Raw genomic sequence first — 20,203 nt, forward strand, 5'->3', positions numbered from 1 at the left:
ACAAGTGAGGAGGAAAAATAAGCTTAATCAAAAATCTAACAATTCAGAACAACACTGCCACTATTATTGTTCAATATTCATAGGAATACCAGACTCTTTCTGAGCAGAGTGGTGGCATTTAAAACCATTATGAATCAATAATCAAAAACAGTGATGAGTAGTAATAATAAATCGTATAAGTAGTAGTACAGTTATAACAATAGTGATAATCAAAGTGACAATGAAACATAAGAGAATAAAAAGCAGATCTCCATAAAAACGTATCTAGTTTGGACAGTGCAACACCGTGTCTATGTGTGTGCGTGTGTAATCCCAGTCTTGAGGATCAAGCACTCCAGTCCCTGCTTTACACACAAGATACAGTTTCCAACAGGAGTAAGAAATTATTAGTTGTCAAAGGACAGCATTACCCTCCTTGTTTCAAAAAAAAAACCACACCGAGTGACTCTTAAATGTTGTGGTGATGGCTGTGTTCATTTGAAATGCCTGTAACTTGTGCAAAAATTGTGGACTAGTGCAAGTGTCAAGCCATGGGACGTCCTTTACAGTTTGCATTTACGAACACCTCTCCTGCTCTCTGTCAACCTAAAGATTGCTTTTTGGTTTTTGAATGACAGAAAGCAAAGGGAGGATTACTTTGGAATATCAGGTTTTTTTTTTTTTAATATATTTCTTTACAAAAAAAAAAAGTTCATGTTTAGTTTTGCATTTTGTTAAAACTATCAATAGTAACATTAATATACAACTTAAATTGAAGGAAAACATCTTTAGTATGTTAAGTGTCCTTCAACACAGCACCATCTTATTAGCTCTCACTCCACACATTTTTTCTTCTTTTAGGTTTCCTAATTTGCTTCCTAGATTTGAGTATCTGTTTGTCCCTTAAGGATGCTTGTAATACCCAGCTGTCTCCCTTGTTGTGGTTTCCAGATATTAGCTCTCGTTTCACAGCACAAACATTACAAGAATCACCAACTCTGCTTCAAAACTGAGGGGGGGAAAAAAAAAAAAAAAAAAAAAAAAAAAAAAAAAACCCAAGAGGAAAACAAGTATGGGGAGGAGGGGGACAAACCATTTCAAACCCTGCTGTCTCGGTCTAGAGGTTTGGCTTTTGACCTAAAAAAATTTTATTTATTTTTTTTAATTTAAAAAAAAAAAAAAAAAAAAAAAAAAGAATAAAAATCTGTTATGCCAGATTTGAATTGCTTTTTGTATCATTTGTATAAATATTGAAATAAATGAAATGATTACAGAAATTCGTAACTTTGCTGTCTAAAGCCCCTTTCAGTGGTGACGGTCATCAGTCGGCTCCTTGGCCGAATCGACATGCAGGTCACCTGTGTGTAAAAGGTAGTGCGCCAGACTGGATAACACTCAGGTATCACTTTGAACACACACACACACACACACACACACACACACACACACACACACACACACACACACACACGTGAACTGCATGCTGTTGGCAAGTTTTCTACACACTCAGTTTGTAATCTGCTATACATTGAAAATATTCTTCTATGGTGCATTTTCATTAATCCCAAGTCAGAAGGGATGTGTTTTGGAGCCTTTGTAGGAGGGATGGGGAATCATCAGTCTTAGCAGCACCATGCAGCACACAAAAGTGACCTACAAAATGGGGGGTTAGCCATCCTTTTTTAAAGAGACTAGTGAAGCCAGGAATTTTAAGTCTGAAAAGGGCTTTATACACAGTATTCGCAAAAAAAAAAAAAAAAAAAAACAACCCCAAACACACACACACACACACACACACACACACACACACACACACACACGGTGAGGAAATCAGCCCAATTTGTCAAATTCAGACTGAATTCTCCAACAGGAATCTCCCGGACTTGGACGTGTATCCCACAGTAGCCTCTTTTTTTTTTATTTAAAAAAAAAAAAAAAAAAGAAAAAAAAGAAAGTATTCTTCACTCTGAAGAGCTAAATTCCAAAATGAGACGCACACATTTGGGTAGGAAGTGAAATTTACAGCAAATGTGTGAAAGCATGATAGTTTGTAATTCTACTCCTTGGCCAAGAGATTGCTGACAACTTTATAAACATGTGACATTCACAAATATTCTCCCAACAAAAAAAAAAAAAAAAAAAAAAAAAAAAAAAAGTTAATGTAAAAGCATTTTGGAATAAAGCTCTTCTTCAATACGCCCAAGTCTGCTTTTTGCACAATTATTATACTCACACCTAAAGCATGTTTCATTTGATTAGGAAAAAAAAAAAAAAAAAAAAAAAAAAAAACTATTTCACTTTATATTAAGGCATCCAACATGCATCAGCGTATCCTTCCATAAAAGACACCTGCATTCGAATGCTTAAAAACATTTCAAAACAATGTAAAATGTGTCAAAGTGCGGTATGCCAAAGATTCTACTTCCCTCAGCCTCTTTTTGCGCTGCCTATTTGGATTGTCGTGAAACTATGAACATGAATATGGGAACAATTCAACAGCCCTATTCTCTCCAAAGTACCTCCTTTTATATCCCAAAGTAGTGAGTAGACAACACTCTTCATTTCACCCTTCTGTGGCAATTAAAAAGGGTGGCGGTTAAGACCAGTTCTTTCTCTCCCAATGATTTAGTCCAGTCGTATTTTATCCAAGCAATCTTTGCCCTAAAAGTGAAAGTAGGCGTGAGAAAAACAATTCCACAGGAGCAAAGTGGGAGTTATACATGTCAGCATTTCCATGTTATCCCAAAAAGTGTTTCCCAAAAATCCCCCCATGGCCTCTGCCAAAAAAAGAAAGAAAAAAGAAAAAGGAAACACTTGCATCAGTTTTTAGGGTACAACAGCTCAAGCGTGGCAAGCTGAGTGCCTTTACAAATTATAGGAAGGTCATAGAAGTAAGGTAATACATAACCACAGGGTTAGGACCAAAAATGTCTGGATAAAATGAGGATTAAGGGAACTCTGAGGAGGGTGGGGGTGTTATCACTTATCAGACAGCAACTGATTAAGTGACAAGCAGCAAGAAAAGAGTCTGCCGTTGTATTTGATACCAGGTGAGCTCTACAGATAACGGATATCAAGTCAGTGTAGGTTGAGCAAAGGATAGCGGGTGCAAGGGGGGAGCAAACATCAAAAACTAAAGAATATTAGTTTTTGAGGATTAGTGCTCAAATCTGTTTATTAAAATCTGAGGAGCCCAAATGGGTCCAACAATAGTCAGTGTGCAGACCAATCCTGATCTGAGTCTTTAACTGTTGCTGGTGGCCATCGCTGGAGGCAACTCGATTATTATCTCCCCTTCAGAACCACCGCCAGAGCTGGTTACAGTAGTGGAAAGAGCAGCACTGCTGGTTCCGCTCTTGTTGACGAGCGCCGTCGGCTGGCCAAAGTTAGTGGTTCTCAGGGTTGCCAGGTGACGCGGAGAGAAGACATGGGCCCTTGCTGCAGCCCGGGATTCAAATGAGACGTTGCAAGCGTCACAGCGCCCCGTCAGGGTCTCCTTTGGCACCGGCTGACCGGGCACTGGGGAAGCTGGAGGTTCGGTAACCGTTAGCTGAACAGGCTTGGGCAGGATGGGTCGATTTGCCTTGAGAGCGCTGTACTGCAGGTAGCTTCCTGAGCTCATGTCTACCTTCCCGCCTGAAAGAGGAGACTGAGAATCCCACATTGGAATGTGGAGATGCAAACAGAGAAGGAAAGGAGGTATGTTTAACGTTCAGAGTTTTAAAACGAACAAAGCAAAATTTAGGCTGTCTGGATATTTGCTGAGGACAAGTTATCAAGTTTCCTTAACTTAAATTTGAGCAATATTACCAAACTTAACCATATCAGCAACCTTATGTGTATAAAGTGGTAATCCCAAAAGACAAGAGTCAAGCAAGCTTGTCATTAAAGTAGTGAAAGCTAGTGAGGGAATTTTAAGCTTTTATTTGTCAGATATATTTAAGTAGGATTACTGAAATACATGCCCATTGCTTTACTTTATCCATTTATGTCTCAACTGATTTTCCAGGCTATAAATGGTTGAATGTAATACTCCAACACCACCTCTAAAACCGCACAGCAGACCTAAATAAAACTCTTATTCAACATATTTTTAAAGAAAAGCATGTGTTCCTACTCTCTGCATTACATTTGCAAATATAAACAGTAAGTTTGTATTTTTAACAATGTATCAATAAAAAGGAGGGAAAAAAGTTGTTTGTTTTTTTAATGTCATTCTCATAGAAAAACTTGTCAGCTTACCATTTTCTCCTGCTGCAGCCTCCAGCGCTTCTCCTTCGCTCTTGTGTTTTGGAACCAAATCTGCACCACCTTGAGCGGCAGGTTGAGCTCAGTGCCAATTGCCTCGCACTCCATGGCGTTGGGATGGGCACAGGTCTCGTAACATGACTGCAGAATGGACAGTTGTAGGCAGGACAAATGAGTGCGTGGTCTACGGCTGGATGAGTGGGGCAGAAAGCTGCTTTCTGTTGGGCTTGATTTAGCTACACATGGGGTGGAAGGGCTGGCCACTTTGGCAGAACTAGGGGTGTTAGGGCTGACTGGTGCAATGCTGGGGGTGGGAGGAGGGGGGATGGTACGAGGAGCTGTGTGCGTAGGAAGAGCCAGTTGTTCTCTTGATAGAGTGTTGATCTTAATGGGGACTTTGGAAGTCCAGTAGTTCAGCCCATTCTGTTTTTGTGGCACCACTGCTGTGGCTGAAGGCCTGTTGTTGATGGGAGTTGTGGGGAGCTTCGGCACCATGCGGTTAGTGGTTCCTGGTCCAGGACCAATCTCATTTTCGTTATCCCGCTCCTCATCAGTCTTTTCTTCCTCACTCTCGTCTTCTAGCTTTCGTTTCTGGGCTGGTCGTGGGGCAATTGGAATCAAATCCTTGGGTGGCACCAAGAGGACAGGGGTATTTGCTTTGGGTGCAACTTTAACCATGGTGATGTTGCTGGTGGTTTCGAGCGTGGTCTTTGGCACTGCAGAAGCACTGCTGCTCACAGGAGATGCTGCGGTGGAAGAAACGATCTCCTTTGGCTTTATAGGAACAGGGGATATTTTTTTCATCACAACTGGCGCTGGTTTGGCCAGTTCATTTACAGGCTCCCTCTCTGTCTTGATGAGGGTGCGAACAATCGGAGTAGCTGTAATTCCCCCGGTATTGTTTGTAGCAGGCTTGTTAGTGAATATGGGTTTGGAAAGAGGCCAAGTAAATTTGATGAGAGGTTTGCCAACTGCTGCCAAGGTCCCGTCGCCGATGAATCTGACCTCGCCTTTTCTTTCCCTTGCCCTCATGTTCTGGAACCAAATCTGAACCACCTTCTTTGGAAGGTGAACCCACTCTGAGATCTGTTCAAACTCATGTTTCCCAGGATTTGGGTCTTTGAAATAGCAGCCATACAGAATATCAAGTTGTTCTGCTTGTATGATGGTCCTTGAACGTCGCATATCCCGGTACCTTTTTCCTTTGGACTTCCTCTGCTCCTGTTCTTGCTCCCTCTCCTTTTCTCGGTCCCTTTCCAATAGTGTGGTATTCATTTTTTCTCCAGGCCTCATATAAATGCTAGACTTGGTCACATTACTGCAGTTGACCATGTTTGTAACATTGTTAGAAGAGGGCATGGCAGTAAGAGATTCCGGCTTAACCTGGACGACTACCAGACCTTTGGATGTGGGCCTCAGGCCAAGTCCGTCCAGCAACTGTCCCTTCTGTGCTGCAATTGTATCAGCCAGAGATGAGGACAGAGCAGACTTTGAGCTGTTTTTGCCCATGCTGAGATCAAGAGCTGACTCACAGTCGTCACCATTGGACAGGTAGTGGGAAGTTTGGTTTTGTGAGAAGAGAGATTGTGAGAGAAGAGAGTTGGAGAAGCGTGTGATGGTTGGTGGGTTGGGAAAGATGGGGACTTTGCTTCCATCCCCAACCACCGAAGGAGTAAGGGAGAGAACATAGGGGCTAAGAAATGGAGTAGAAAAGGGAGTGAATGACAAAGGAAGTGAGTGGAGAGCACCAGTTGGGATTTCAGAGGGATCTGCTGCATTGGACTGTGAGCTTGGAGGATCACCTTGGGCCTCCAACTCTAGATCTACATCTGGGTCTTGTCTTTCCTTTTTTAGCTCCAGATCATGTTCAAACTTCTCTCTCTGTTTTTTTCTCTTGGCCCCTTGACTACCTCCGCCATCCTCATCTTCGTATTCATCCTCTGCATCGGAAAGAAACACAGTCGTGGAGCGCAATACCTTTCCTCCAACTGAACCCTTATCGCCGTGGACCTCCCGCTGTGCTTCGTCTTTAGCAGGGCTTTCAGGATCATCTCTTAAAGACCCATTCTGACTTTCCTCATCTGAAACAATGACAGAAGTGTAGACCTCATTCTCTGAATCAGATGTGAGACAGGAATCTCCCTGACCCTCCCTTCCCAACTCTCTGTGTTTGCGTTTCCCTCTTGTACTAGACAAATCCATGGCCTGATTACTAAATGGTTCAGCATCATCCTCACCTTCTGCTATTATGAGTGAGCTTTCCTCGTCATCATAGTCATTATCAGAACTCTGACAATTTCTTGTAACACCGGTCAGCTGTTCCAACTCTGTCGCCCTCTGTCTTTGTTTTGTGTGTCTAGCTTGGGTCAGCCACCTTCGAACCTCTTCTTCAGAAAGACCCACCTCTCGGCCCAGCGCTTCACAGTCCTCATGGGGAGGACTTGCAGCATCAGCCTCACTACGTGACTCAAAGAAGGCCCAGAGAACCTCTGACTGGAACTCTGAAAGCACTGGAAGGTCTGGATAAATGGAATCCACTGTATTACAATGAAGACGATTTTGGCTGTTAGTTAAGGCATTGGTACTTGAGCTGGATTTTGGAGTGCCAAGAGAGCCACATGGGCTTGTGCCTGATTGGGATTTTTGAGGAGTAGAATCAGGACTAAGGGTAAGGTTTAAATTTACAGGACTGAGGCTCGAATTGCTGGGCACAGATGCAGAAGGGGAGAGGTTGTTATTGCGGAGGCTCTTCTCTGTGCCCGCTGGGGAGAGATTCAGGCTAGCTGCTTTATCACCTTCCAGGTCCAACTGATTTGTTGAGCAGTCTCCATCTGTTGTGCTATCTTCATGTGCCTTCCCATTGTTTTCATTATTCTCAACCTTTATGTTACTTTCTATATCAGAACACTGTGAAACGTCTGTACTGTTCTCCTCCTTATGTTTCTGGGCAGTACAGTTATGCTCATCTTTGACCTGATCAGAGATCTTTTCTTCAACAGTCTCATTTCTAGCCTCACTTTTTTGTTCTCTCTCACTCTTTAAAGTCTGTTTTTGCTCTTCCCCACAGAGCTGTATGTTTGTTGGAACTCCTGCAGAGGGCCACTGGTTCTGTAAGCTGTTAAGTCTTTGGGTTAGAAGGGCTTGCTGGGCTGTGCTGAGACCTACGAGTGGCACGCACTGGGTAAGGAGCTGGCCCTGCTGGTTCTCTTGGTGCTGCTGGGTTTGGGCTTGGAGCCCATTTAAGATCAAGGGCATGACCATTTGAGGCTGAGGCACAAGCTGAGGTGCAGCGGCACCAGGAGCAGCACTAGCTGCAAACAGGGAGGGGAGGAGGGAGTGTGACAGCGTGTTGGGACTGGAAGTGAGGAGGGTGAGAAAGGCCGAGACCGCCTGAGCTGAGGCCACAGGGGAAGTGAGGAGGGAGGGAGCCACTTGTGAAGTTGGAATCTGCTCGCCTTCTTTCGCAGCAGTCACCATCAACGTCCCAGGAGCAGCACAGTTGGTGGAGGTAGCTGACTGACTGCTTCCACTTTCCGACGCGGTAACTACTGGGTTGGCAGCGCTGCCTCTCAAACCAGCAGCAGCCACTGCGCTGTTTGCAGCATGTGCAGCAATTCCAGCATTTCTGCTGCGGGTCTGGTGCAAGACAGATTTCATATGGCTCTCAAGGGTGATGGCATGATTGTAGGAGACTCGACATACAGAACACTGGTAGGGTTTGTTTGATATATATGGCCGAGACAGGATTGGAACTGAAGGAGTTTGGGGACTACTTTCTGCACCTTGTTTTCCAGAGCCTGTTGTCATTCTCTGAATGTGGGATGCAGAGTTGTAATGAACACTCAAGGCAGTTCTGCTGGGAAAACTTTCCAAGCAGGCATTACATTTGAATGAACGGGTGTTATTTTCAGCTGGCACACCGTTTTTACCAACTGACTTTTCACTAGCGTCTGGGATTTCTGTGTTTTCAGTTGCATTTTGCTGTTTGGCTCCTGTAAGTGGATTTCCCTCCTCTTCTGGCTCGGCTTCAGCTTCACCTCCCTCCTGTTCCATTATTCTCTCTTCCTCCATCTCTTTGTCTCCAAGTGTCTGGGTAGCGTCTGAACTCTTGATAGATTTGCAGGGGTCTGAAGTGACGTCTTCAGCGGGCTTCAGTTGTGAAGACTCAGCATCTGATAAGATAAATACACAATGAACAATCAAAATCAAATCAGTGGTGTAGTAAACAATAAATGTACATTTACATACGGCATGTAATTTGTATAAGTGAGAGGATTTTCCACTCCAAAAGCATGCTCTAACCTTACTCTTCGAGCCTCCTTTTGCCTTTACATAGTTTTAAAATAGATTATCACCATCAATCAGTAAAGGTCAACCAAGTTAAAGTTGTTGAGATATCCAATTAGTGCGGTTACGACAACAACGGGCATGTGTTATTATCCTTTCAATTTTATAGTTTACTTCTCATGAGTTAATTACAAAAACAAGCATCACTCTCACCTGAGGACTTGTGAGCGCCTTTGTCCTCGTCTACACGGGCAGCCCGTTTTAGAACAGCCTGATAACAGAAAAGGAGAGAGTCAGCAAAATTTCCATAGCAAACTTGACTGCGGAATGGCTCTTTCGTGATGAGCTGAATGCTATAATGTAGCTTCTGTGAAGCACAACATTTGGGTGTGACTCATTGATGTGTGGTTATATTACACATAGCGAGCCTGCCTTTAATTTGCAAATTACCCTTCAGGCATAAATTAAGTAGTCTTTGATCAATTGAGCCACCAGTAAAATTCCCTTCATTTCTTAACATTATACATAACTAAACCATCGTGGTTCTTTACAGACTGTTCACAGAGATGCTTACTTTTTCAAATGTGATGGCTACTTAAATACTTTCAAAGTGACATACTCGGTAACAGGCTAAGCCAAACAATGAGATGTTCAAACTATTTAAACAACGATCACAGTCCTGACTACACAAAGGGGATATGCACAAACAAGTCATGAAAACAGAAATTACTTCAATCACATTTTAAACTACTATAATTACAGTAGTGTGCAAAAGTCTTGAGCTAACACAGATGAAAATATCAGTTTAAAGCAAGTTTACACAATTCTAAAAAGTTTTCAAATCAATATTTGGTATGACCACTTTTAACCAGTAACACAGCCTGAACCCTTATCATTGCTTTAAGTAGTATTAAGAAATAGTTCTCCAGGCATCTCGAAAGACATTCAAAGCATTTCTTTGGATGTTGTCTGACTTTTTTCCTGTTATCTACCAAGATGATCCCACACAGCTTCAATAATGTTGAGGTCCGGGCTCTGGGGAGGCCAGTCCATGACTGAATGTTTCTTTGTGTTCTTCTATCCAAATATTACTTCACCGGCAGTGTGTTTGGGATTACTGTCATGCAGCAAAAATTAACCGCTTCTTAAAATATATTGCATGGTAGCTCAAAAATCTGACATTGCTTTTCATAATTCATTATTTTCACAAGATCCCCAACACCAATGACTGAAATGCAGCTCCAAACCATGACAGAGCCTCCACTGTGTTTTAAGGATGATCACTGTTGTACTGTCCTAGCCTCCTCTATAAAATACTGATAATAATTTCAGTGAAAAAAAAAAAATTAAAAAAAAAAAAAAAGTGGATTCTTCATTCCTTAAGATCTGTTGACACAGATTTACAGTCTATTTGTGTACTTTGTAATACCTCAGCTTTTTCTCTCAGTTTCCTTTACTCAACAATGATTTTTTGACAGACACCCTTCCACTGAGACCATTTCAGATGAGGCTTCAGTGATGGATCAACTGAAGGGCCAGATGCACCTCTCAGGTTCTGTGTCAGGTCTTTACTAGATTGTCCCCCCAATTTCCTAAGGACATGACTTTCAGATGCTATTCATCATAGTTTTAGAAGGCTACCACTTCTTTTGTCCGCCACTTGTCCAGTTTACTCAATTTTTTAAGGGCACACTGCACACCATGCCATGAAGGGCTCACCCTATCGGTGAAAAATAAATAAATAAAGCTGGTTCCTGTTATCTTTGATCTTGGACATTTTTAAATAGTCACCTAAAGAAATGAGAACAAGTGTGTTTTTGTGACAAGCTGCTAGTAACAAAGTGTCTAAAAATACATTTTAAAAATGGTTCTTAGTCATGTTCTCTGTTGTGTAGACAACATTCAACACAGTTTCATCCCTTCAGTTAGGTGCTATAACAAACAAACAAAACATTTTTGTTTGTCCATGTACTGACCATTTCCTCTGAAAATGGTCAGTACATGGACTAAAGAAAAAGTGAGTAAAAAAATTAGCCAATGCTCAAAGAAAACCTTTCAAAGACCTTCAGAAAGTCATTATTTTTATTTAGATAGATAGATAGATATACACACACACACACACACACACACACACACACACACACACACACACACACACACACACAGAGGAGTGACTCAATACTTTGCACGGTACTGCATATACTAGTGAGATCTATGTATCACCAATGGTTGTATAGAAATACATTTTTCCTCTTGATTTTAAGTAAACGGTATTACAAATTAAGAATTTAACTGGCTTAGTTGTGTTTTCCATTGCTTAACAATGCCAATTTTCTAATGCATTTCATACTATGCCAGCTACAACAGAGAGGAAACTACAATACCTCAGCACTAAACACTGGCGCACTGGTTTTATTTTAACAGTAGATTACAGTCTAGCTCTGACCACTGTTCCTCTTTGACAATGTATTTTTCCTGTTTTGCATTCATCACCATGACTTCTGATACTTCTGTGCTTGCCTCGTCACTTAATTAATCATGCATTTGTTACCCCAGCATTTATAGCATTGACACTAAGGCTTGTGTAACTTTCCTGCCTCAAAAGCAACTATTAAGTTGGATGAGCATCACAAGAAATTTTTTTTAAGAAGTTGTGAATTTGATTTAAGTTATTATGTCTAATCCCTGTATAACAGCCAGGAAGAAGTGAGATCATTAAACATTATGCACGTAACTGATATATTACCCAATATAATCAGGCTGTATAACAAGAGGAAGGAGGGGGGAAAAACATGAACTCAGCCATAATTTGACATACTTTGGCCATAATGCCATGCCACACTTACAATATCCAGCAACCTGTCGACACACGATGAAAGCACGCTGTGTTGTTGGGTGAGATGTAGAGATAGGGAAGATCTGTCTGATTGCCCTTTTTGGCACAGGGGGCACAACCACTCTGCCACCCCATTCCTTTCACTGCACACCGCCTCTCCAGACTCCTCCTAACAAACACAAATAGACGTTTGAGAATCCTGCCCTTCAGGAGTGGTTTCTTTGCGAAAAAGAAAAACAAAGCAAAGCAAAACAAAAATAAATGATGCATAAAGTATTTCATAGGAAAAGAAAGAAATTAAGATGTGATGCAATAACTGCAGTTTATGAAAGAGACTGACCAAGCTCAAGGAGGGAGTTAGACACTGACCAAGACAAACTGTTACTGGATGAATATCCACGTCAATAAATCTAATCACAAATAAGTACCTCAGTCTCACAAGAGTTGCACTTCTAACTTTCTAAAGAGATTGCTATTATTTGTCCACAACGACCAATTACACATCAACTCAAACTGTTTAAGTGGCAGCTTTGTAATGTAAATGAGTACACCTCACACTCGTAGATGAATTTACAAGGCACTGATGCGAACTCAAAGTTGCTCCTGGATACAAGATCGACTTAATAAACACATCTTTGTTGCCATTCTGACAACAAATCCGTACATACAATACCGAAATAAATGCAGAATAACCAGAGGAGCACACTCGATGCAAATCATAACATGCACTGCCCGAATTTACAACAAGTACACTGTCTCTCAGATCACAAATATCCCCACTGGTTTTGACTAATACGAGGAACATGTGGCCAGCATACTGCATATATTCTGATACCACACTGTACTCGCTCACCGTGCAGGATTAAAAAATAAATGAAATACTCGGGCTCCCATACAGTCTTAAGGAAACCAAACAAACCGCTGGTAGTGTGAATATTACCACAGAGCTTTCATGTATACTTCGGCTAAAATTCACAATCAAAGGTGCAGCGGAAAAACACGGGAATTCGTGCCCATGAGGAGAAATACCAACACAGCTCCCATCCTCACTTCCTCGTCATGCCAATTAGCAAGCTAGCAGGGTTATATGACCAGATAATATTTCGACGAGTCTACATCTGCAGAGTGTATCGCGTTTAATAGCTCCTCGTCACGAGTTTAATCATCAAAAGCAGAAGACCTACCTAAACTGGCATCTTCTTGGCCGTAGTTGGCTAATTAACGAGCAGCCTAATTAGCTATGCCGAGCAGAGACGAATCAATTAGCTAGCAAGCTAGGCGCTGTGAAGCCCCCCCTGTAACGTCGCATTACAGTGGTGTTTCTGGAAACGCTGGCTGCCAGTTAGTTTACTGAAAATAAAAACCTGCAGTCACAGCCACACTTCTCCGAAACTGTAAAAGACGAGGCAGGCGTCCGCGTAATCTCGCTCCTGGCTCTCTCGGTTAAGGCTGAGCGATGATTAAATTAATAAACAAAAAGGAGGGGGTGGGGGGCTGTGCTATTAACAGTCGTGTCACTTTGCTAGCTAGCCTGTTAGCAGGCAGAGATAATTAACCGCTCCTCAAACTGTCTCCCAACTGGCCGCTCTACACTCCCTACAAAACTCTGCCTCGGCCAGGTGGGGAAACTGCAGCTTCAATAACCGAGCGAGTTTACCCAGGATAGACGACAGACTCATAGGCTTCATATTAAAATAAAAAACAAAACCTCGGCCTCGAGTTATTTCCTTACCCCTCTGATTATAGGCTGCCAGTCGGGCATCTAGTGTTGCACTGCCCGCCGCCTGCTGCTCAACAGCGCAAATTGAGGCCTAGCCGGACTAAAGCCATTTAATTAATGAACGTGGGCTCCGCTTACAGATGTGTTAGAAGCACTCGCACCCCCTCCTCCCTCGCCGCCCAGCAAGACCCCCTTTTTGGACGCGTCCTAGCGCTCAAATCCATACCTTAAACACTCACGGTGCAACACATGGCCATTTAAACTAGCGTTTTAAGAGCTCCGAGCCGTAATTGGCGAAAGAATTAGACGCCGAAAAGCGAGTTAAAAAAGCAGAGTACGTGCGCGGCGGTCGCCTCGACGATGGGGGTGGTGTAGGGAGAGCCAGGCAAAAGAGAGAGACGAGAGGCGAGAGAAAAAAGTTTGGGATTTAATGTTGGATTTCTATGAGGGATCGGATTAGTATGGGGCACGATCCGTCGTTTGCTCGATCCTGTAGCAGTCGCAGGCCACTCTCCCCGCTCAAATCGGCACAATTAACCGATCGCGAATGGCGTTTAATTAAGTTCGGAGCAATTAGCTAATGCGTTTTTTTTTTTACCTGCATGGTCGCCGCTCCAGCACACGCACGCACACACACACGCTTCCTCTGTGGCTCCTCAGAAGTGAAAAGTTTTCTTGCCTGCCCTCCCTCTCTCTCTTTCTCTCTCTCCTGTTCTCCCCCTCCCTTCATTCGCCCTATCCCTCTCTCCTTCCCCTCTTCCCTCTAGTAAACAGACCACAGCTCCCCCCGAGGCTGATTGCTGACATTCAGAGGGGACAGACACGGCAATCAAATCCCTTATGTAACCCCGCAGATATTACAGATAATTAATGTATGTTCAAACACTGATCGCTTATTATTGGGTAATATAATTAATTAAGACAAAGAGAAAAAGGGGGAAATGGAGGATGAATGATATATTCATTTAGAGAGGTGGTGGGGGGAGAAAGAAATATCTTAATGCTCAAATTACACGGAATGCCCCTTAAATGCGAGAGCTCTTCCTCATTTTCACATTAAAAGGTGAATAATAAATGAGTCCCCATTCTGCCAACTTAGATTGTCACAAAGAGTGTGACGACTTAATTAAAGCTGAATAATGGAGATGTGACCGCGGAGCTTCCCTTCGCCGGCCTCCTCACACCCTCCTCCGCACGAATTCTGACGTGTTTTCACTCAAACTATAGGTGTGGCGCACATCAACAGCCGACTATGTGGGATAAATATTTATGAAGCGGAGCGGATTAAAACTGCACCATCTGTATGTCCCCTGCGTTTCTGGGACAGGAAGTGATTTTCCTGAATATACCAATAGGTGTCCTTAATTGCGCCTGTGCGAAATCAAACGTTGCTGACGTGTAGAGGTCGCACGGATTGAGCTTTTTCTCTGATTTCAAAGCCGAATTGTTTGGAGTGAAGGAGCTGATGCGTGAAGGTGTGTGACGGTACACTTGGCGTTTTTTTGGAGACTCTGTGGTTCATATTGTTGATTTTGACATGTAGCTCCCGCACGACTCCACAGCAGCTGCACCGCCGGGGCTGAACGGCTCGAGTGTGATAATTAGACCGGTGTAACTTACTAATGGAGATACGTTTTTTGTAATTTTGTAACATACATAGGTTACATTATAACATTTAAGGACAGTCAATAGTAACTGGGGTGGCTGTTTAAGTGGAAGAAAGTTAGCATATCATTAGCAATAGCACAATGTAAACATAAGCTTTTACGAGGAAAGACATTTATGTATATAACCTAATTTTAGTCAAAATATAGAAAACTAAAGGTTATATAATTTTCTTAATATTATTATATTAGTATAACTGTATTATTACTGATGCTTGTACTGTATTTCAGTGTAGAGCAGGTTAAATTACAGGCTGAATTTTGGCAGTACTTGCCAGCCACTTAGGTATACCTTGCTAGTACTGGATTGGAGTGTTTTTTACATTTAGAGCTGCCTTAATTCTTCATGGCATACATTCAACAAGCTGTGGAAACATTCCTAAGAGATTCTGCTCCACACAGACATGAAAGCATCACACAGTTACTGCCGTTTTGTCCAGCTGCACTTGCGTTCCCCGACATCCCAAAGGTGCTCTGCTGTATTGAGATCTGGTGAGGGCATTTGAGTACAGTAAACTCACTTTTATTAAGAAAAACAAAAAAATAACACTTTCTAGCTCGTTGTTCACGCTAAATTCTGACCCCACCATCGAGCAATGGAGGGCCATCAAATTAGTTAACATTTTTCCCGTAGTACTCAGGTAGGCTGTGGTGTTTAAGCCATGTTCAGTTGCTACTAAGAGGTTCAAAATGTGGCAACAAAATGTTCCCTTCACCATTACACTGCCAGCAGCAGCCTGAACTGTTAATATAAAGCAGGATGGATCCATGCTTTCTTGTTTACACTAGTTTCTGACCCTACCATCATGATGTCACAGCAAAAATCTAGGCTCATCAGACAAGGCAATGTTTTTCTAGTCCTGTTCTTAGCTTGCTGTAGCCTGTCTGCTTCAAGGTTTGACTTGTTGTGCATTCAGAGATGCTCTTGTGCATACCTTGGTTGTAGCAAGTAGTTCTTTGACTTTTTCCTTCCTATTAGCTCAAAGCAGTCTAGCGATTCTCCTCTGACCTCTGGCATCACCAAGGTGTTTTCACCCAGTGAACTACTTCCCTCTGGATGTTTTCTCTTTCTCAGAAGGTTTTTTTTTTGGAAACCCTAGAGATGGTTTTGTGTGAAAATCCCAGCAGATCATCACTTTCTGAAATACTCAAAGCAGCCTGTTGGCTAATTAACAATCTTGTCACATTCAAATTCACTTTAGTCACCTTCCTTCCCCAGTCTGTTGCTCTGTTTGAACCCCCAGCAGGTCATCTTCACCACCACTCATCAGCAGTGGCGTTACAGCAACATAACAAAACGTTTCCCATAACACAGCCAGTCTGTGCTTTCTGCCCACCGATGAGAGCATTAACTCATCATATACAACTTACACCATTCTATTTATATCACTCCTACAGTGACTTTAAAGTAGACGTGGGCGTATTTGCACTGTCACTTTGGATCTCACCATGTTTTCTTTCTTGTTTTTCTTGTTTGTTTTCTTTTAGATGAGTGTTGAAGTGGAAAGGAAATTTTTATGCAATGCCGACACCCTGAAAAAACTGGAGGAGATCGGGGGTATGTGTTTAATTTGTCCACCACACATTTACACATGAATCCAGTCAGATCGGAGGCATTTATCTGACGCTCTGATCCACGGCGAATTATAAACGGCCACTGAAAGGCTTTTCCAGCATTTAATGGCACTAATTGCTGTGGTTGTTGTGTAACTGTAGTGACACTGGCCATCTGTCTTTGGTTAATGATGAAGTTTAATTATCTGTATCAGCCTTTTTACATTTTACTTATTAAATTATCTATTTTAAAAAATCCCTTTTTCCATCAGCAGTTTGCGTTGGCCAACAGCAGATTCACGACCAGTATTTCGATACTCCTGAGTTTCACCTGACTTTGAGGGACATGTGGCTGCGTAAACGTAAAGGATGCTGGGAGCTCAAGTGCCCGACAGCAGAAGCGCAGAGCGGGAAGCAGGGTGAAGCAGCAGCATCGCTGTGCACCCGTTACAAGGAGATAACCAGCCTGCCTGAAATTCACCTGAGAATCAAAGAGGTCATAAAACAGGACAGAGAGTCAGAGGCGGGCTTCTCACAGGAAGATGAGTCGTGGCTGAGCAAACTGGACTTGGTGTGCTTTGCAGAGTTTACAACAGCACGGTGCTCGTTTACTTTAAAGGAGGAAGGCGTGCAGATCGATCTGGACCAGGCTGACTTTGGCTATCATGTGGGGGAGATAGAAGTCCTCATATCAGAGGGAGGAGATGAGCAGGCTGCACTGGAGAAGATCAGAAAAACGGCAGAAAAGCTGGGTATACGCTCTCAAACATTTAACACATCCACTGCCTTATACTGTGTATTATTAAGCGTACCTATGAAGTAGTGAAGACTTTTTTCTCTTCTTCTTCACAGGGCTTACTGGAGATCAGCGAGTTAAAGGAAAAATGGATGTTTACCTCAAAAGAAATCACCCTGAGCACTATGCAAAACTGCTTAGTGAACACATCCTGTAAGAGATCATACTGCATCTGTACAAATATGGGAACAAAAAAAGGTCTTATTTACTATAAAAGGTAATATTCTGTAATAAAGTATAGATTTATAAACGCAATAAACTCTAAACTGTAAAACCTACTGGATGATCCATGGCTGCTGTCATTGCTACGTGAACTTTTTGTATGTGAGGTTATGTTTTAAGCGGTTGGGGGATGGGTTTGGGCATTCGATCAGAGTTTATATTAATTTATCGCTAATGATGACAATGTTTTCTTACCGAGAGTAAAGATGTGTACTCACAAAGAGGCTCAAAGAGGAGGAACTGGTTTGTGACATGTGGCAGAGGATCTCCTGATTGCTCGGCACACATTTATAGAGTGATGAAACCGTCCCATTGTCTTTTCACAGAAACTTTCTTCACAGTATTTAAATCTGAATGTCTCACTAAAAACATTTGCACTTGAATGTTCTACATAGCGTTCAGAATTTGACTTGTTATATGTAGATACATATCTTTTGACGTATGCCATGCTTTGCAAGCAGTCACCTTTACGAGAGACTGTTTTTGGAGGCACTAATTAGTTTGTCATGTCCACGTCATTATTAAGTAACTATTAAGTAATTACACAATGATAAATGAATACCTACAGTTGGTTGTGTGTATGTGGGCGGAGGGTGCATGTTTGTATTCCTGTCTGTATGAGAACATTTAGTGACATTAATCCATTGCCCATCCTCTTAATCCTAAAATAAACCATCAGGTGCCAAACCCTACCCAAATCCTAGTTTTAACCCTTAAAACCCAAAGTATAACCCCAACAAAACAAAAGCCTCCTGTGCACAGCCACGTCTCAAACAGGCACAATCACACACATTTAGTGAGTGTATCCTTGTAGCTGCACTCCTTCCAAAACAGTAACTTCCCTGCATGTTGCACGTTCAGGTCACATCTGTAAGTTGGAGCTATGGATAAATAGGGTCCAAATAGCCTGTTTTAGATCCAATTTAAGACCCAGGAAGCACAGAACAGGTTGCAAAGAACAGAGTGAGGACTGCAACCTTTCAACTAAACAAAAACATGTCCTGCTACTTAAGTCAAAATAGCTATTGCGCAGCATCTTGATTGTCCCAGAAATATTTCCTCCTTCAACCTATTGTTTACATTTACAGTTACATGCATTGTTAGAGTTATTATCATCTTAAATCTGATCATGAGAAAATGTTTGCCTGCTGCAGAGACACACAAGGGGCTGCACTGAGCGTGTTGTTCACGGTGAGAAAAAAAAGTGCTCCAGTGATGTCATTAAAAAGCTTCCCGCATCATGACTACCTGTTTGTTTTCTTCAAAAAGATTTCTTTGTTATGATGTGTACCAGAGATTAGATAGAAATCAGTCAGTTCAGTGATGGTTACAGAAAAACGAGGGGAAACACACAGTTAGAGGACAAACTGTGACTTTAAGTTTGGCTCTTTAAGCTCCATCACTTCTGTCTGTTAACGACAACATTTCTAATAGTCCTGTGCAATATCTACTTAATGGTGATATATTCATTAGCAAGAGGAAAACACTGTATATTTTAAGCTGCAAAGAAAAATTCATGTTCTTGCACGTCAGCTTGTATCAATGATAAATTACCAGAGTCATCCATGGAGAATCCTCTTTCGTTTTGGGTCATGTCCAGTCAGGTGGATGCAATGGAGGAGGATTCTCAGAGGTGTAGACTGGTTCTCCTGCTGATTAGGTCTCTGCACCTGTTGTAGGCAGATCCACCTGGACACCTGGAATTCACACCACACACACCATGGCTTCTGCTGTGCACAGACAGCTGGTCTTGTTCACAGGAAGACTGCACAGGAGGCCAACTTCATGCAGGAGTTGTTACACAGGCAGTCCTGTGCCATGCAGAATGTAGATGATCCCTTAATTTAAAAAGAAAACAACCCATCATCATCTACCAGTCAGACATGCAGTGGATGGATTCCCAGCTAAAAAAGTATCCTTGAGCAAGTACTAGCCCTTTGAGTTTCCCCTGATTCATCCATCAGAGTGTGAGTGTGTGAAAATGTTAGCTAAAGGTGTGTAGGTATAGATGAAAGCACTGCATGACGCTGTATGTGACTGGGTGAATTAGATTTATTATACAAAGCACTTTGAGTGCTCAAACTGAGTAGAAAGTTGCTGTATAAGCACCAGTCCTGTTATCAGGGGCGGATCTAGGGGGAGGGGCTTTGTTTTCTTAGAAGAGATAACGATATAATAATTAGTTATTATATCTCTGTACCATTTACAGAGGTATGTGCTACCCTGTGTAGATCTCTTGCTCCTCCTTTGTTCTCACATGTAAAATTTTCTAGATCAGTCACTGCCTGTTACCACTTACAGTTCCATGTACAGTGATCACAACAGAAGTCTGAATGTTTCAAACTGCAACAACACTTAGTTAATGGACACCACGGCCCATAAGTCAGGAGGTCATACTTGTAGCAAAGGAAACACAGAGTAAACCTAAGGCAGTCTGCATACGCTTACAATGTGATAGATGTTGGAGCAGAAATTTATTAGCCATACATCAAAACCAAGAGTAAATTCTGCTGAGGTTGTTTGCATTTTATATCTGGTGAAAAATTATGAGTGGTTCACTCCTATGGGCAGTTTAGAGTTACCAATCATCATTTAAAACAATAACTCTTAAACCAGTGATTATTAAATAATGGATGATTCCTAACAATATTATAGCCTGTATCCGAGGCTGTTTTGTGCCTATAAATGTCCCTTCTCAGATATAACTTGTATGATATCCACTGGTGTTTGGTAAATAATAAAATAAATGTACTGTAAAACATGTAACACATGAAATGAGTCCGTTTTCAGCCCATGGCCCATCTGTAAGTGAGAGGCCCTGGATTAGTGGTTCAGCTGTCGGTATGTTGTTTGAATCTTCCTGTACGCTGTCAGCAAATTGTTTAGCGATAAAGAGC

At 42.1% G+C, this 20,203-nt stretch overlaps 2 protein-coding genes across 6 annotated transcripts; one reads left to right on the forward strand and one right to left on the reverse strand.

Moving 5' to 3' along the window:
* Window positions 1–1,964: 1,964 nt before the first annotated feature.
* zfhx2 (zinc finger homeobox 2) lies at window positions 1,965–13,798 on the reverse strand. 2 transcript variants are annotated; one of them, XM_040036146.1, is made up of 5 exons: window positions 13,669–13,798; window positions 11,361–11,519; window positions 8,728–8,785; window positions 4,222–8,399; window positions 1,965–3,628 (listed from the first exon to the last, which is right to left on the reverse strand). In XM_040036146.1, exons 1-5 carry the CDS (start codon window positions 13,672–13,674, stop codon window positions 3,224–3,226), a joined length of 4,806 nt encoding a protein of 1,601 aa, XP_039892080.1. In that variant the 5' UTR covers window positions 13,675–13,798; the 3' UTR covers window positions 1,965–3,223. The 2 variants fall into 2 exon arrangements, with proteins under 2 accessions (XP_039892080.1, XP_039892081.1); XM_040036147.1 differs by lacking the exon at window positions 13,669–13,798 and adding an exon at window positions 13,083–13,272.
* Window positions 13,799–14,406: 608 nt separating this feature from the next.
* On the forward strand, window positions 14,407–17,362 carry thtpa (thiamine triphosphatase). Of its 4 annotated transcripts, none has more exons than XM_040036152.1 (4): window positions 14,407–14,545; window positions 16,223–16,292; window positions 16,561–17,040; window positions 17,141–17,362. In XM_040036152.1, exons 2-4 carry the CDS (start codon window positions 16,223–16,225, stop codon window positions 17,239–17,241), a joined length of 651 nt encoding a protein of 216 aa, XP_039892086.1. In that variant the 5' UTR covers window positions 14,407–14,545; the 3' UTR covers window positions 17,242–17,362. The 4 variants fall into 4 exon arrangements, with proteins under 4 accessions (XP_039892086.1, XP_039892088.1, XP_039892087.1 ...); XM_040036154.1 differs by having other exon boundaries at window positions 16,564–17,040; XM_040036153.1 differs by lacking the exon at window positions 14,407–14,545 and adding an exon at window positions 14,559–15,226.
* The last annotated feature ends 2,841 nt before the right edge of the window (window positions 17,363–20,203 follow it).

Source organism: Simochromis diagramma, unplaced genomic scaffold, assembly GCF_900408965.1.
Source record: "Simochromis diagramma unplaced genomic scaffold, fSimDia1.1 OVJJ01000271.1, whole genome shotgun sequence".
In the NCBI taxonomy this organism is placed as follows: domain Eukaryota; kingdom Metazoa; phylum Chordata; class Actinopteri; order Cichliformes; family Cichlidae; genus Simochromis; species Simochromis diagramma.